Source organism: Malurus melanocephalus, unplaced genomic scaffold (genome assembly GCF_030028575.1).
Source record: "Malurus melanocephalus ecotype Western Australia unplaced genomic scaffold, MMel_1.1 scaffold_250, whole genome shotgun sequence".
NCBI classification, from domain to species: domain Eukaryota; kingdom Metazoa; phylum Chordata; class Aves; order Passeriformes; family Maluridae; genus Malurus; species Malurus melanocephalus.
In genome coordinates, this window is record NW_026623482.1 from 113,090 (window position 1) to 131,243 (window position 18,154).

The 18,154-nt window shown below is 37.4% G+C and overlaps 1 protein-coding gene across 1 annotated transcript; it reads left to right on the forward strand.

The window, feature by feature from the left end:
• Positions 1-52: 52 nt before the first annotated feature.
• On the forward strand, positions 53-15,057 carry EIF2S3 (eukaryotic translation initiation factor 2 subunit gamma). Its single transcript, XM_057375469.1, has 12 exons — positions 53-181; positions 2,387-2,450; positions 2,918-3,045; positions 3,161-3,282; positions 4,630-4,724; positions 5,943-6,101; positions 7,315-7,449; positions 8,352-8,446; positions 9,341-9,485; positions 9,909-10,078; positions 10,865-11,037; positions 13,209-15,057. Exons 1-12 carry the CDS (start codon positions 113-115, stop codon positions 13,270-13,272), a joined length of 1,419 nt encoding a protein of 472 aa, XP_057231452.1. The 5' UTR covers positions 53-112; the 3' UTR covers positions 13,273-15,057.
• The last annotated feature ends 3,097 nt before the right edge of the window (positions 15,058-18,154 follow it).

An 18,154-nucleotide genomic window follows, 5' to 3' on the forward strand; every position in this document is an offset into this window, starting at 1 on the left:
GCCGCGCTGTGCGCCGGAGGGTGCCGGAGGCTGCGGGGCGGCAGCGGCGGTGCCGAGCCGAGCCGGCGGTCAGGCGGCTGCGCGGGACTCCTCACTTCCTACTCGGGCCAAGATGGCGGGGGACGAGGCGGGAGTGACTCTGGGGCAGCCGCACCTCAGCCGGCAGGATCTCGGCACCTTGGTGAGCACCGCCCGCGGGACACCCGGCAGCGAGATCGGGCTCCTGGGGCTCGGCGGAGGCGCTCCGGGAGCGGAGGGGGCGGGCGGGCCGCTRTGGGCAGGTGGGTGGGGGGTGCGGCCCGAGGGTCTCCGAGGCTTGTGCTCGGCCGGTGTGCGATGAGGGGACGCGGGAGGCGGGGATGGCTCTTCGGGAGACCGCGTTCAGCACGCTGGGGTCGAGCCGAGGGCAGGGGGACGCGGGTGCGGGKCAGAGCGACGGCGCAGGGAGCCGGTCCTGCCGGTCCTCATGGGTGTGGGGAGCCCGGGCGAGGCGCTTCTCTTCCCGGTGAGAGCGACGCTCGGACAGTCCGTGTCCCGCCTGGGCGGCTGAAGCTTTTATGGCTCACTGGTGGGAACAGTTTTCCCGGTATAAGGTTTGCCCTATTCTGTGGTATTAAAGACCCTTCCTTTTCCAGGGTATAACAATCAATTGGCGCTGTGTTTCTCCAGCAAACTGGAGGGGTTGGCTGCCAGCCCTATCTTGGTTGATATGCCAAGAAAATTTCCTTGACTGTTAACAAGTAAAGAGAAATACCAGTTCTACCTACCGCTTGCAGTGGTCTCCCTCTGCGGTAGTCTCGCCTGTTAAATGTCTCGCCTTGGGCTGCCTCACGTATTACACTTATATGCTAGTAAAAGTGCGTATATAATGTATCTGTCAAACCAGCCAAAAATCTTGTTGCTGTTTCCAGGTGTTCAAACTGGAACAGCTCATTTGTCTTTCCAGTATTAATGTTCAGCGTTCCTCAGGTTTGAGCACAGGAATTCCTTTTGTGTTACATGTCAGTTGTTTCAGATAGCTTCTTTACTTCCTCTCATTGTTGACCATGGCATTTCCTAGTGGGAAAAGGCACAGAGAGGGACGAGCTKGAAGGACAGCAGCAATTACCTCTAAGGCCTGTTCTGTCTGCCTCTGAATGCTTATGGCTGAGTGGAGCTACTTGCTGAGCAATAGCTTTATTGAGGAAAAAACTCCCATGCGTGCAGAATTGTGTGCACCAGGAAGAATTCTCCTGGTGGCAGGAATTGCATCACGCTGAAGTTCTGGTCGCCTGGCCACATGGTGCCATCTGCAGGTCACGTTCCCATTGTTGGGAATTCATTTTAAATTCGAAATATAAGAAATACAAATTTASTTGTGTGTCTTAGATGTTCAAAACTTGTTTTGTATGGAACATGAACGTTTTATTCATGCTGTACCCGACAGCAGAATGAGTGAGCTTATGTTTTTACAGAGGTTTGATCAGAACCTTCATGTAACAGTGTAAATAGTATATGATTTAATGTGTGTCTTATTTGTATCTTAGCAAAATATTTATATCTTAAACTCCATCAAGGACTCTTTTGGCCTCATAAATCTTTGCTTGAACGGAGTGAYTCATCCATATGAATTCAATGCAGGATGGAAATCAGCTGTAGAGAGGAACGTTTTAGTGGTTTTCAACACTTGTCCATTATTTGGACAAACAGTTTAAAAAAAACCCTAAACAACTCTTTTCAGAGTTGTTTCTTTATCTATATAGGGCATATTTGTGAGTTTTTGMTTTTGCCAGTGGCTATCAATAAGTTCATACAACAGACTAATTTAGTACAGTAGAATTTTTGTCAGGTACTTAAAGTAGCAATAACAGTATCTGAGGAAAAAAATAGCCATTAAAAAGAATAAAAATCCGTGGTGCTAATAAAACCTCTGGACCTATTGACTCCAAGGTGTTAGTTGTAATTATATACTGGCTGTAATGGAACCTTACACCAATTAAACAACTGTTTCTTGATAAAGCTTTGTTTTAAAAATATTGGTGCACTTCATTATCTAGCCCATTGAAAATTTATTTGCCTGTTATGTATAATTTAGGTTCAGGGGTAGGTAAGGATTTGGGGTTTATTGTTGGAGCTTCTTTGGAGGATTTTTGTTTACTCCCATCTTTAACACATGCAGCCAATACTGATTTACAGTCTGAGTTTTGAATTGTACCATGTACTGATTCACAACCAGGACTTGTTGACTTTTGGTCATATTTCACACCCTTAAAAGACTGGAATACCCATAATATAACTGCATTTTGCTGAATAGAACTATTGGTTAATTTTCAAATTTCTAAAATTTCTAAAATTTTCTAAACATTTATATACAAGATGAATAAATTCTAAAATCTCCCTTATACAGGATGTWACCAAGCTGACGCCTCTTTCACCAGAAGTCATCAGCAGACAAGCAACAATTAATATAGGTAAAAACAAATTTATAAAAAGGAGGGGTGTATTAAGGTGACTCTTTTTGGTGCTGGTGCAGTAGCAGATGATGCCTATGTGATAACACTTTCAAGAAATTCCTGCAGAAACAGTTAAATAGTAGTCTTAGGGACTTGTCAAGCCCCTTTGACTTGGAAAGCACCAGTTTTACTTCAGGAACACAGTTGAATAGCATGGGGAATAGTTGCTAAAATGAAGTTTGTTTTAYGTTGAAATTAAGCATTGAAATGAGTTTCATTAAAATACAAAGATCTGTCCCTTAGGAGCTCAATTTCAGATCTTGTTAGTTTAAATAAAAAGGATTACAAATTCCATGTGTACTTTTGATGGGGATTCTGGACTTACTGGCTCTGGGGAATTTGGAGTAATTGTGTGTTGATTGTAGTAAAGCATTGCACAAAATTAAACAATGGTTTATTGACAAACTTTTCCTTTTAAAACACAGGTACAATTGGTCATGTAGCCCATGGAAAGTCGACAGTAGTCAAAGCTATATCTGGAGTTCATACTGTCAGATTTAAAAATGAACTGGAAAGAAATATCACAATCAAGCTGGGTTATGCTAATGCAAAGGTGAGTCATTACTGTAAATCTAGCATATTGCTAATACAGTTCAGGGTGGATGTAAGCTTACAGGTAACTAACCCTTGAAGAATTAAGCATTTTTTTAATTTTTAAAAAATCACAGATTTACAAGCTGGATGACCCAAGCTGCTCTCGACCAGAGTGTTACCGATCCTGTGGAAGTAGCACCCCAGATGAATTCCCTACAGATATTCCTGGCACCAAAGGGAACTTCAAACTAGTCAGGTAACTGCKTTAAGTGACTGGAATAAATTGTTTYTGCYTCCCTTTGTATGRGAACAAGWTTGAGCTGTKAGCTSAATGGGKTCTGACAGATSACACATTCTTAGATGGGGCACCCCTGAGCTAAGATGCTCTCTAAACTGTTGTGAATTCATTGGTGGTGTTGAGCAGCACAGCTGTGTCTGCTGTCATCAACTACTTGCAGGACTTTGAAGTGAAATATTTCTGCTGTTTGTAAGTACATTTGAAACCTGTCAGATTGAGAACTAATGTGGACCTCACAAAYGCATTTTTAAAATTCCTTTTGGGAGGGTGACCTTTGTTAAACTTTTTCYTCCTAAAAGCAGAGTTTTCAATGTTTTTTTAAATGAATGCATGAAAGCCTGATGCATAATGTGAGATCAGGTCTCTCACTGCAGGCCAAGTGTTTTTGGTTTACTTGATAGCTGATAAAATATAGCATGGTGCTTATGGAAGCTTAGTAAYCACAACAGTTATGTGAGTCTGCACAATAATTGCTCAAATGAGAGTAGTCATGCAGACTGTTGTAAAGTTTCTTAGTTCGTGTTTATGATGACTCAGACTCAAAGAAGAGTTGAGCAGAGCACTTTTACTAAGGTTAACTTTGTTGGAGTGAGACAGGCAGGCAGCCATTGTGAAACAACTGGTTAAGAGCTTTGCATTCTTTATCTTACTGGTTGTCTGCTTGTAGTGGATTTCTAACATCATCAGCAAAGCAACAAATTAGTCCCTTGCTTTTTGGTGGCCTGCTACTAGAAACAAGGATTCTTCACTAGATAGGCTCAGGAAAGAATATAGAACCAACTGTCTTGGTCTGCATAATAAAATCATGAGGTTGGAAAATCATCTCTGTTGACAAGTCTTTGAAGTGCAGTTATAACCATGTAACTAAAGGTGTATAATTTCCTAAAATTGGAGAATGGGAGATGCCTTTTAAAAGAGATAAAAGAAATCCCATGTGATGTGTTGCAGTAGTGGTAGTGGGTTGGTTTGGTTTCATTTTTTTATTCTGGTRCATTTAAATCTAATTTACAAGTTTAATTTACTAGTGAATTGGTGAAATATTAAAACAGTACATAAAATGGATATGTGATATTAAATCTTATAACTCAGAAAAAGTATTTGGTAGCTGTTCAGAAGTCTTTGTGTTCTTTTAGGACTTTTTTGAAAATACTTTTAACATATTGCTCTTCAGCATCTGTTTCAAAGTATCTATCTATTTTAAGGATGCTTTTAATTTCTGTGTCTGCCTACTCATTGACATAAATCAGTCAGAGGAATTGTTGATAATGGACTTTTGGATTTCTCTTTCACCTTCTCCTTCAACAGGCATGTYTCTTTTGTGGATTGTCCTGGCCATGATATTTTGATGGCTACTATGTTGAACGGTGCAGCAGTAATGGATGCAGCTTTACTGTTGATAGGTAACAATTGCTACCCAAAAGCAGAGCTCCATTTTTGTAGTATCATGAAGCAACTTTATATGGGCTTTAAATTCTCCTGGGATGTGGTGAGCAATTAAAACAAGTGAATGCTTTTGAGATGTGTTAAAGAAAATGAAGTGCTGCATCAATGGCARTGTACTCTAACAGGCTGGGTTGTTTTAGACATGGCTAGCTATACCCACTAGTCTGGTAGCTGGCCCCATTGATGCAAGATAGGTACCATGAAACCTTGTAGTAGTATAGTACTGTAAAATTGTGATCACTTTATGGAAATAGATTAGTTGCAAGTACATTTTGAGTTTCTGAAGGTTCAGTTTCCTTTATGCATGTAGTCTTTGCCAAATAGGAGAGTTCACAAACAGCAGTACAAACAGTAAACCCAGATAAAAAAAGCTAAGTCAAAGTACAGGGGGCTTAATATGATTCAGACAATTTTGTTCTGATTTGCAAGCAACAGGAAGTAATTAAAACAAATTTTTGTACATGTATAAAAAATTATCGTGTTCTCGAGAGATAAATAGCAGTTATCTTACCTAGATATGGCATGTCAACAAAAGAGAGAAACAGCTTCAGATGTTTTAGTCTCAACAGTCTGGGATAGATGATGAGCTGTCATTTATTTTGCCTGTTTATCTCTAGAAAGTGTGAKAGACCAAACTTCAAGCAAGATTAACCACCATAATGGCACTCAAGCCACATCTGACTTCTTAGATGGCTGAAATCTAAGCTATACTGATAGCAGCCCTATTCTCACACTTGAGATAATATTCCAGAGTTTGGGGATCTTGGTATTATAACTKTACTGATAAGAMAATTTTATGGTATTTCTTGAAAGSTGATTTGTTCATTATGCTACAGTCAGTACTGAGATGTCTCAAGAGCTAAAGGATTAAATCAAGTAGACATAAGTTAGCAGTTGGTATCTTTGGAAATTTCACATGGATGTTCCTGCTGGGAGCAAATAGAATGGGGGAACCTCTCTGGCAGCCTCTCATCTGTCCTACATTYTGTGGAGGCTACAGCCAGCAGTTAAGAGGGAGAAAAGATGCTTATTGACTTGGTTGCTTCACATATAGATTATTGGGAGACAACTGTCTTTTTTATATACAAAGATAATACATGAAAGTAGATATCCTAACTGTAGGAGTTTCATCTATCTTTGTAGTTYGTGTATTCCAGTTACTTCTTTTCTTTCAGCTGGTAATGAGTCATGCCCTCAACCTCAGACCTCAGAACATCTAGCTGCTATAGAAATCATGAAACTGAAGCACATTTTGATTCTTCAGAATAAGATTGACTTGGTGAAGGAGAGCCAGGCTAAAGAACAGTATGAACAGATCCTTGCATTTGTACAGGGTAAGTTTTCAAGAAAAATCCAGTTAGTGGTGGAAGTTCAGTGTAGAGACATGGAYATAGTGGTTTTCTGTAGATTCATGGAAAAGCTTGTCTTAGTGCTGGTGTACATGGTCTGTTAATGCCAAAACTATACCCTGTGAGTTGTGACTCTTGCCTGTKTCAAACTGCTTACACACAATTGCTTTATGGCACTTGGTCAGAGCTYTAGATGTAAAACTAACAGCAGTAGCTCTTACGTAGTAGCTTTCAAAAGATTTGTGATTTCTTCCTGGATTGCTTCTTTGGGTAGAGATTTCACTGTAATTTTACTGCAGTGCAAGACAGAAGGAAGTTGTTCTTGTTAGGGACACCTTGTAGGTATAAATACATTAATTTTTTTTTTTGTCTAATGACAAAAGATTGCTCTTTAATCTGTCTGTGTAAATCCAGTTTGGGCAGTGCTATCCTGCTTTGTCTGTAAAGTTTGCTTACTTTTATAGTACTTCAAGTTCTGTCTTTCCCAGGAGCTTCCACTGTTTTCYCTATTTATCTGCAGTAGGTGGGGCATATGAAAGCTGCAGAGCTAGATTGTCACCATCAGAAGTAGCCAATTAGTCTTTTTTTCCCCTTCTTTTTTTTCTCCTTTTTTTTTTTTTTAAATTCACTGTTGCCTTGCAGAAGCTGTTTATAACAACTCTGTCACAGTGTTTTGATGTGTAAATTTGGAGTTTTAGTGCTGGAGTTACCACAAGAAGCATAGACATAATAAAAACAAATTATGTCTAAGAAACCTGGATAACTAAATGCATTCTTCTGTAAAATTAGGATTTTTCTAAAATACTTATTTGTATTGCAAAACTTAAAAAACACAAATTATTAATTTAATAGGAAATTCGGTTTGTCATAATGAAATGTGACTGTAAAACTAATACTGATGTATCCAATACTGAGATAWCCAATCTCTCTTAGGAAATCCTAAAAAAATTCTGATCAGAGTGTAGGAAGTGAATTTTCTTTAGATTGGAAGATTATCTTGCGCATTTTCATAATGCTTAAAAAAGTAGGTGTGGCTTATTTGAGCTAAAATGTTGAAGGGAAGGATAAGTGCTCTGATATTGCTTTGGGAAACACATAGAACATGCCATGAAATTCATTAATATTTTTAAGAAGGACAGAACACTTGGTCATGTTGTACCCTTATTAAGACTTRAGGCTGAATTTGATTTTGTTTTAGGTACAGTTGCAGAAGGAGCTCCAATAATTCCAATYTCAGCACAGCTGAAATACAACATTGAGGTGGTTTGTGAGTACATAGTGAAGAAAATCCCAGTCCCCTTGCGAGACTTCACATCTGAACCAAGGCTCATTGGTATGTAAATGCTCAGGCCTGAGCTTCTGTGGCCAAACATTTTCTGAGCTTGTGTGCACTTAGAATAGTACATTACTGAGTGTCCTAAACAGAGGTGGGTTTAAAACAAGTATTTAGGGTGCTCTTATTTTAAAACTTGTATAGTTTCTGTTTTTTCAGTGTTAATTGCTGTTGGTCTTGTGTATATTCTGTGCATAAGACAGCACTAAAATGCAATAAAAATGAGAAATTTATCTGTATGTTAAAGACATCCCTTTAGCTCCTATGAATTTAGTTTTGATTTAACAAAATATTGACAAATTGATGAATTTGATAGTTGCATTATGTTCATGGAAATGTTTTGAGTAGCTTGGTTAGATCTTTTGTGTTAGTCTCCTGTTTCCTGGTTGTAATTGTCAAAGTCTCAGTTCTTGTCAAGCATACTGTGAAATGCAGTTCCTACTATGAATTTGTTTGCCTTTTCTTCCAATTAAACCAAGGGAGTCCTACATTGCATAAATGCATAAAAATTGACCACATTACAACAAGGTTACAGTATCCAACTATGAGTACATTAGGACAAGGTTCCAGTGTTCACTGTTAACATTGTGAACATTGAAGGGGTTTTGTAAAATGGTTGATCATTGCTTTCTKTTTTAGATACAGATCTTTAAGTTATATTCTTCTGTGAAGAAAAGGTCTTGAAAAACAGTTCCAAATATGAGCAGTTTTAAATGGTTTTGAGAATAAAATCAACTGTATGCCTAAAATTTGGGAATAAAATATTGATTGTTATGTTTTTGTTATATTTTCAAATATGTGTATACTTCCATAAGAACAGAGAAGCAGTCAAAGTTTGTAAACAAAGACTATTTAAAAATCTGATATTAAATATAAATCTGGTTATGGTCTCTTCTTTTCAGTAATTAGATCTTTTGATGTCAACAAGCCTGGCTGTGAAGTTGATGACCTTAAGGGAGGTGTAGCTGGTGGCAGTATTCTAAAGGGTGTTTTAAAGGTAACCATTTCTCCTCCTTGACTGGAAATTTGTAATGACAATGAGTGGAGTTTTGCCATGCTTACTACAAAATGTATCTATATAACTGATTTTTTTAAAACTTAAATACAGTCAGGCACTTATCCTTTCTGTCTGTACTTCATTTTTACGTTACAGTTTTAAAATACCAGAACAAGGAGCACTGGTTTTAATTTTTTTATATACTATTGTAATCTTAACTTTTGCTAATACTGATAACAGATTTAATCCCTTATAAAAATGGAAGAAGCTGTTTTTCTTCATGTCTACCACTTTTTATTTGCTGAACTATTGCAGGGAAGAGGAGAGCAAAAGAACTTTAGAAACACCTTGGAAGTGTTTGTGGGTTCTCATAGGTCCCAATTCCACATTTTACTGTTCTCTATATTTTGATTTTTTTTATTTTGCTTGCTTGCCAGCAATAGATGGAAACTTTAAAAGTTGCTCTGCTAGGCTGGAGAGCAAACTACATCTTTGAATCTTTATACAGCTTCTGTTTTCTTTGGTTTACAGTTTAGTGATGTCAGTCAATTACACTGATTGAATAAACTTAATTTTTCTCAGTGCTGAAATATTTTTAAATGAAATACAGTGTTTAAAAATTACACTGAAATTTAAATGTTGGAATTTTTTGCTGGTAAAGATCCTTTGCTAAAGCAGTTTTTCAAATTGTAGTGAGAAGAAAATCAGTTGTGACATTTGCTTTAAGTGTTGTTCAAGTTGCAGTAAACGGTCCAACATAAATCCTAGTAGTTCTACAGCCCAGAACCAAGGACTTGTATAAAAAATAGATCTTGGGTTATGTGTTATCTGTGACTAGTCAGCTTTGTTTCCTGTAGAATAACCAGTTAATTACTTTTGCACTTTTGTAATTAGGTGGGCCAGGAAATTGAGGTGCGGCCTGGTATTGTGTCCAAGGACAGTGAAGGAAAACTCATGTGCAAGCCCATCTTTTCCAAAATAGTGTCACTCTTTGCTGAACACAATGATCTACAATATGCTGCTCCAGGTGGCCTTATAGGTAAGAATATTCTCTTATGAAAAGATTGATTCCTTCATGCTTATTGAAAACAGTTGGTTTCATTCAGCAACAAATTTTAGTGTAATTGACAAAAATACAATGAGCAATTTTAGATAGTTTATATACGTAGAGAGAGACAGGGTTGGTGTGAAAAATGGATATTTAAGAAGTAGTTTTTCTGAATGTCACTGGCCAATGCAGATCAATTTGCACTGTTAATTGTACCATTTTTTAAGAGTAGAATGTTTCTTCATCTGTTTAGACAGAGCTCACAGTCTTGCTGACATTCTGAAAGTGCTGTCCAGTTCATAGGGAATTCCTAGTACATTCTCTGTTTTTTTAGATTGTCTTCAAATATTTTAGCACATCAAAATGACARCTACCTTCCAGCTATTCCTTGTGAYTTCCCTTATTGTGTTATAGGTGTTGGCACTAAGATTGATCCCACTTTGTGCCGAGCTGACCGTATGGTGGGCCAAGTTCTTGGTGCAGTTGGGGCACTGCCAGAAATATTTACAGAGCTAGAAATTTCCTACTTCTTGCTGAGACGACTCCTAGGTGTGCGCACTGAAGGAGACAAGAAAGCTGCAAAGGTCTGTTCCCCTTCTTTTGTTATTCCTGATTTTGCTTCTAAGTTTCTTTAATTAATATATTTCTTTGTTCATATGTAGAAATTTTGTCTCCCTGTTGATGTGAACTTATCACTAAATTTACCTGCTTGTTTAATACTGTTGAAGAATGCTTTTCAAAGTAGAAATTCATRTCAGAGTACTTTAAAGTAGCATGAAGTATTTATTTATTAAGTCAGGTATTCTTCTAAACATGCTGGTACTTGTTTTCCTTTGCTATCACCCTATTCATTTGTACAGGAATTAGTTTTACAGTGGTACTGATCTACTTCCTACTGACATATTTTTTGTAGATTTWTTTCACTTAAGATTTTTTTAAGTGAAGTATTTGCTAAATACTCTAGTTGAAAAGAAACTGAACTTGGAGCACAACAAAGACTTGTGTGCACAAATCAACTAAAAGATCATAATTTCCCCCATTAGCATTTAAATCTACAAACTGCTTCATGCCAGCAGTAAGTAAAGTGCACTCAGCACTCTTATCCTGTGATTTTTGATTTTTTTATATGTAGGCACAARGGAAATGAGAATACACCGTTCTTGTAAATAATATGTATAACATCACACACATCTTTATGTATTTTTCCTATATAAAACTTTTATCTACTGACACTGTTTCCCATAGTTTTGTGTGTATATTTATAATATTTCTCAGCTATATCTTTTTGTGTGGCAAGAAGGCAACAGAAGGTTCTTGTCTAGTACTTTTTTAGTACTAAAGCTTACAGAGTTTTGCATGTCTCTCTTCAGGTACAAAAATTATCGAAGAATGAAGTTCTAATGGTAAACATAGGATCCTTATCCACTGGAGGGAGAGTCAGTGCTGTAAAGGCTGATTTGGGGAAGATTGTGCTAACCAACCCTGTATGCACAGAAGTGGGAGAGAAAATTGCTCTGAGTCGAAGAGTTGAGAAACACTGGCGGTAAGTTGGTGCAGGGTTGGTAGAGTACCTGGTTGCTACACTGTTAACAAAGGAATACATGGATCTGATTTTGTGCTAGAATAGGTAAGTGTATGTGTGTTTTTAAAATTCCTCTGGATTCCCTTAACACATTGGCAACGTAGTTGGGGAATGCTTCATTTCATTGCTAGCCTTTTTTTTTAAACACCCACTATGATTGGGAGGGTACCTGTTGGTTAACAGAYGAGGAAACCTGAGGTTTGTGGTTTGTTGCCAAAACTGCCAAGCTGTAAATAGTAGTGAATCTTGGCAGAGGGGTTGGGAAATTCTGACAATGTTAAGCCAAAACCTGTCTTTATGTGCACTTCAGTGGTTTTCTACCTGTGGAGCTGCATGTGATTTCTAGGGCAACCTGGAAGTAATAGCAGGGGAACAGAGAAGGGATTTKTGAATGTTTTATGTGCTAYRAGCAGAGAGGAAAGAATGAWGTATCAATTGTATTGATCCATTCAAATTACAAATATAAAATCTCTGACYGCACAAAAGCATCTGGAGGCTAAAAAGGATGAACAGAATTGTTGGTGATTCATTTTATCATAGTGCCAGACTCTCTTTAGGTCATTACACATTCTGTACCTGTTAYGTGTTTCACAAGACTCTGTTGATAGGGATATAAGAGTATTTAGATTTGTTGTTTCTGCACAACCCTTGTAGTATGAGAGAGCACAGCCATTTTTACAAAAAGTCTGTACTTTTGTATGGAAAGGAAGCAAGCTTTAAATATCCATGGATGCATGTTTCTTTTTCAGATGACAAGAAAGTGTAGACAGGAATTTAGTGCTTGCTGTCTCAGATCAAGATGACAAATTAGGGAAGAGATTATTCTCTGAAAAAAAAAAAAGCCAAGGCAAAAGATACCATGTCTTGAACAGGAGGAAAAAAAAAAAGCAGCACCCAAATTAAGTCAGGTAAAGAAGAAGGAAAGGAGAAACTATATTTGAAATAATGCTTTTTTATTTTTTAGCTGTAGACTGATGGCCTGTGCAAATTATAATGTGTCTTTTGTTGGCTCTGTAGATTCCTTCCCAGTTGAAAAACTTGACCAAATTTTGCCCAAAAGCCCACCTGTCTCTGGATTATGAGGTGGGCAAATAGTGGCAGCCTGCTGTAAAGATAGTTAGTGAAAAGTTGATTCTTATGCTGTATTAAAAAGCTAGACAATGTAAGGAAACTGAAAGTTGAGAAAAGGGAAAGAAGGCAAACTGGGAAGAGCAGCATCATAAAATCCAGTTGAAGTAAAGATAATATGCAGTTGGTACTGTGAAAAGGAACTTGCAGCCTGAGGCAGTGAGAGTGCTGAAAATACAAAAGAAAGTTGATAAAGCAAGACTAAAAGGAAGTATAAAATAAAAAGGAAGTTACAGAGGCATAAAGAGAGGTTAGACAGCAAATCAGATACAGCAGTGATTCTGAGGATCAGTGAATTCAAAGATGGACAAGTTATGATGTTGGGTATGACAGCAAAATGTGGAAAGTGCTGAGCTAATAAACTTTCCTTTTCTGGTGTCCCAAGACAGTTTGTACTGCTTAGGAAGGTAAATTGAGATGCACGTGTGGTTTCTCACCAGAAACTGGAAAGGTTTTGAACACCGTCTTGTTAATAACATGAAATGAGTTTGGAAATGACATAATCTGAATTTCTTTTTACAAGTATATTTTTCTATTCAGCAATAAAGGCCTATAAAAAGTCCTTGATTTTTTCTGATATAAATAGCAGCACTTACCTGAGAGTTGAGTTACTGTCACAGGTTGCATGTTCGTTGAGTGTTACAGCTATTTGTAATCTTACTGAATTTTCATTTTTCTTTGAAAGTATTGCAACACTTCAGGCATAGGTGAAAGAGTTCAGGCTGTGAATAGATTTACCATCCACCAACACAACATAAGAACATTTGCAGATTTTCAGCTTACTGTTCAGGAGTATACCCTTAGCTGGTTATAAATGTCCTCTGTCCTTCACCCTTTTCTATTCTGTGTTTCCACTAAGCAGTTCTAATTGTAGTATGTTCTGGGTGGGAGACAAGTGTGGAAAATTCAAAATGTAAGAACTGAAGGCATATGAAGGACAGAAGGACTTATCCAGGATATTTCTGACTACTATTAAATGTAATATAAATCTTTTCTTTTTACAGTTTAATTGGTTGGGGTCAGATCAGAAGAGGAGTGACAATCAAGCCAACTGTTGAYGATGACTGAAGAACAAAAGAGTGCTTCATTTTTAAAGATGAAGTGCCTATTTCTATTTTGGAGGGGGTGTATTTTCACAGTGGAATTGGAAGCTGTGCAAACTGTATCTTAGAGTTGTATGGCTGTCCTTGTATGTTTTATTGAACTTTACCCTCTTACTAAAATACTAGTCACTATCACCATTAAAAGTGTAAAAGAATTGGCATAGAAATGGGTTTTATTATCCAYATTTTAGTAGAAATTAATTGTACATGTCTCATGGCATGTCTAATTTATGTTACTTTGTGTTTCAGACATATCTGTTCAATATCAGTCAAACCAGCCCCAGTGTAACACACAAACCATAAATCTGGTATTGAAATAAAAWACTGCTTATTTTCATTAATTCATACAGGTTTTCTGAGTAACAAAAGACTGCAGTGATTGTTCAACCAGTAWAATAATTAAAAACAAGCAACCAAACTCTTCTTGGAAGACTAGTACCTTTTCTGCACAACAACTTTTGTTTAGACWGCTGTTTACAACAAAAATGTTCATTCCTTTGTTTCTATGGTTCTGATTTTAGGGTTCTACAGTATTACACTTTGTAACTAGGATGGCAATGTTGACTGACTTAAATTTGTCATTTCTGATATTACTACATGTTTTCTTAAACCCCCAAATGAAAACCACAAGTAAACTGGATCTGAACTGGCAGTACTGGTTTTGGCCTATTTTAGTRTGGATTTATGAAAAGAATGAGATTCATTTGAAATATCATGGAACTCTGTGTGGGTGACCTGGGAGTTCTTTATACATAAGAGTAAACTGCTTCAAAGTTATGTTGAGGAAATATAAAATATCTGTAAGAGGCTGTAGAAAGGAATGATTTGGGGTGGGGGCAGAGTAATGGTGATGGAATTGTGAATAGGATGAGGAAAAAAGGTGTAAAACCACTTTTGCTTAGCTACTCTGAATCACATGCCTCAGGATGAAACATAATGTAATAAACTTACTGTAGGGTGCTTATACTTTAATSCATTTAGATTTTACTTCTTCATTTGTACTAATATATATATAGTTCTAGCTATTTTATATACTAGACTATTTAGCAAGTCATGCTACTTAACATATTTTCATACAAAGTACTCTGTTTTTCAAAGCTTGGTTTCGGTTTTATTCAATATCTTCAGGGGCTTACTAAAGGTAAAAGCTATTTCACTTATCAAATTGGACTTTGATGAAACAGTTTGCATTTTGTTCTGGTTGTGCACTGTATTCTGTCTACATTCCTGTACTCAGTTTTTCCATTTGTAAAGTACTACCTCACATGGTGTTAAGAGTAAATACATTAATTTTTGTATAGTGCTTTTCCATTTCAAAAGCAAGAGTCAGCTGTAGTTCTCTCTGACTCTCCAGGTACTTGATCAATGTAAAATTTTAAATGTGTCTATCTCAAGGACTGAAYCTTGCATGCTTTGGCAGCTCATTTCTATAATTCTGTGAATTCTAGGAACTTGAATTCTAAGACTTACCTGGTCTGGGAGTGTGAGGATCAGCACAAAAGAGCACTTAAGCTACAGCAGAGTGCTGGAATGGCACCAGCACCAGGGTGAAATCTGGTCCAGAGACCTTCCTCAGTGCACTGCACCTGTGGGTCTGATGAAACACACGCTGAAATGCTTCTGTGAAACTGGTTAAGCACCCACAGACATTTTCAGGCTTTCAGATATTTTGGAGATTRGGTCTCTCTTGACCTGAAGTTAAAAAACACAAGTGCAGTAATYGTGCCAGAGTTGCACATCAGCCTGTTTTCACAGTGGCTCTCTCACAAGGCTCCTCCACTGTGCTGTAGATCCTGTCACACCAGGTTGAGGGCTTGGGAGGAAGATCACTTACAGAGTTCTTTTTTTGCCACCAAAATGTAAAATTTCCTCTGATGGAAAGCTTTGACTGTTGATAYAGTGATGAGTAATGGGATTTTCAGACTGCTGAACACATGGAACATGTCTCTGCAGCGTTAGAGAACCAAGTGTGAACAGTGTAAGTGCAAATACATTGTGTGCTGATGTCACTGAACTGTGATGCTGAGATGATGTTGAATGACAAGAGAAAGCAGGATCATTTTCAGCTAAGGAAGCTGAAAATTATTTTGATTTTCTTGACCAGGATGAAAGTAGTGACAGATACATTGTGAGGTCTCTCACTTTCCCAAGGATTTGCTTCAGAGTGACAATTATATTTTTATTTTACCCTTTGTAGGTCACATTTAGCTCCCTGAACATAGGTGCACATTTGCATTTCAAATGGTTTGGTAGCCAGGGCACACGTGTCACCCTTGCCACTTTCTGGGTCAGTAGCTGGTGGAACCAGCACTTACACATTGGTCACTGCACCTCTTCCATCATCTGTCAGAACCTGATTTGAGGAGACTGCCAGTACAGTGGTATCACCTTGCTATTGGGAGCAAAGAGTATTGCCTCAATATTTCACAAAAGAYTTCTGGCATCTAAGAAATCCACCAGACTAGTGCAAGTTAACAACTCCTACTGGGTTGGGTTTTRTTCTTTGTTGTTACCAATATTGGCTTTCAAAAGCCTGGTTTCATGAAAATGTGGGAAGACTAATCATATTAATTCATACTGAAGTTTTCTCTAAGGCATTAGTATATACATTACTTACATCGTTGCATATAAATAACACTACCTCAGCAGAAAATTATCAGTGAATGGCTGTGCAGAAACTAAATAGAGTAATTCTGTGATAATAAAAAGAGATAAGAGCTTATACTTCTGTATGATGTTTATTGAGGTTCATTCTTTGAAGAAACAGCTATAAAGAAAGATACAGTCATTCAAAAGGATGGGTAGRCTTAGACTGAGAAAAATTGTTGCATTGTATACTTTTAAAAGAACAGGATTTAGGAAAAGTTGATTTGTAATCTTAACTATAAAGGCCAAAAGATCCTGCTTCTTCAACCACTTTGGCTCTACCATGCATTACTTCAATAATTAAGACAGCATGATGAATACATTGTGCTGCTTTAACACAAATATGTAGATATCTTGTGCWGTGGTACAAAGTTKAAGTRGTATGTCAGTAGTTATTCCTGAGAYTTCAATGTGTTATTTGGGAAATGCCATTTCCAGCCAAATACCTGATTTTGTTCTGAARGGGTGAAGAATGAACTTTCAGTTAACATCTTTGCTTATTTTGTGCTAGTATATACAAAATCCAAAAACATTTTAAAATTATGATTTTATGTAGCACTTTAAAAAGTGCTTCCTTCTAGGTCACTGCTGCAGAAATGTTTCTACTGTTTTTCCATGCTGAGTCATGTGGATGAGCCTCCAGACTGCCTGCAGGAAAGGTTTAAACTTCTGCCCCGGCTCCGTTTCCCACCAGTGCTCCTGTGAGTGTAAAGTCCCAGCTGTGCCACCCCTGCCGTTCTGGGTCACTTCTTGCTGCCAGGCTGGGGCTAAACATTTATAGTTTCAAATTCCTGCCCTCCCTTAAGCACAACTCCACTACAGAGCAACCACTGCTGGTTCCCAGCCCCTGCCCCTCTCCTGGCCGTGCCACGTGCTACATAACRAATGCAATAAAATCATAATTTTAAWATGTTTTTGGATTTTGTATATACTAGCACAAAATAATCCACAGCAAGTGTAGTTGCCTTTTCTTGACATCACCAAACCCTGTGGACACCACTCCTCGTTCATCAGTTCTTCCACTGCCACAACTCTTTTGGCACAATTGGCTGGATGGCTGACATTCATTATGTTCTCTTGACATAGTGCTAAAATTACTGATGTGCTCTGGCTTTTGTTTCTGTAAAGCTACATCTGTACATGCTCATGGAATCTTCCATACCTCTCCAGTCTGTCCCAGTGATGTAGTAAAAGTGCATATTTCATACCTCTCCAGACTAAACCCAGGYTGAATAAACATTTTTACAGAGATTTTGGTATATGGTGAATAACATAGCAGCTGTGACAGTCAAAAACTGCATGTAAGAAATACAAGTATGTAAATAAGTTCTTCTCCTTTCTTGCCTTGAAAGGATTAAAAACCAATCAAACAAGTCTCCAAACATGGGCACTATATATGCAATGAAGAGAGAAAGAATAAGCAAGATAATTTCGTTGCCAAGGAACACACATCTTGTTCAAGGAATTATCTCAAATATTTAAATAAATACATATTCTTCAATTACTTTTAAAAACTTCCATAAAACAAGGAACTAGAACACTGTGATTAAATACAGATGRAAACTTGAAATATTTTAGTCAAAGTAATGTTAATATATATGCTATTTACTTGTGTTGAGGAAGGCTTYGTTAAGAAATTGTAGAATATACATTTATAAATCAACTTATTCGTTCCAAGTTTTTTTCTAAAGCCTTTTTTAAATATTTCGGGACAGTTGGGAAAAAAAAAAATCAAGATTCACTTAATTAAGTCTCATGTTACAGAATCCTAAGGATTCAATTCAATTGAATCAGCTCTCCCTTTTTGCCTTGGTGTGGATATTTGTAAAGAAATCCAACATATGAGACTGGATTCATGATGTTACTWAGAAAGCCCCTTTCTGTGCCAAACATRACATCCTTYTATGTTTAGTTAYTTTGGTTTATTTAGTGTTCAATGAAGACCTGAAAGGTGTTTTCTCCTGCAAATGTGCCTTAAGGTTCTCTTAACTCTTTTGTCTTCCTGGTTTTGCTTAATCATCTATTTGATTATGTAATRTATTATGTATCTCAAAATATTTCRTTTGSAACATCATCCTAACTACCACACAACAGAACTAAGTTGCAACTTTTGCAAGTTTTCATCAAAACAGCTTTGTTTTTATCTTGGTGACTAGCCCTGGCCATACAAAAATAGAATTTTTTTTTTTTTTTTGCTTTTT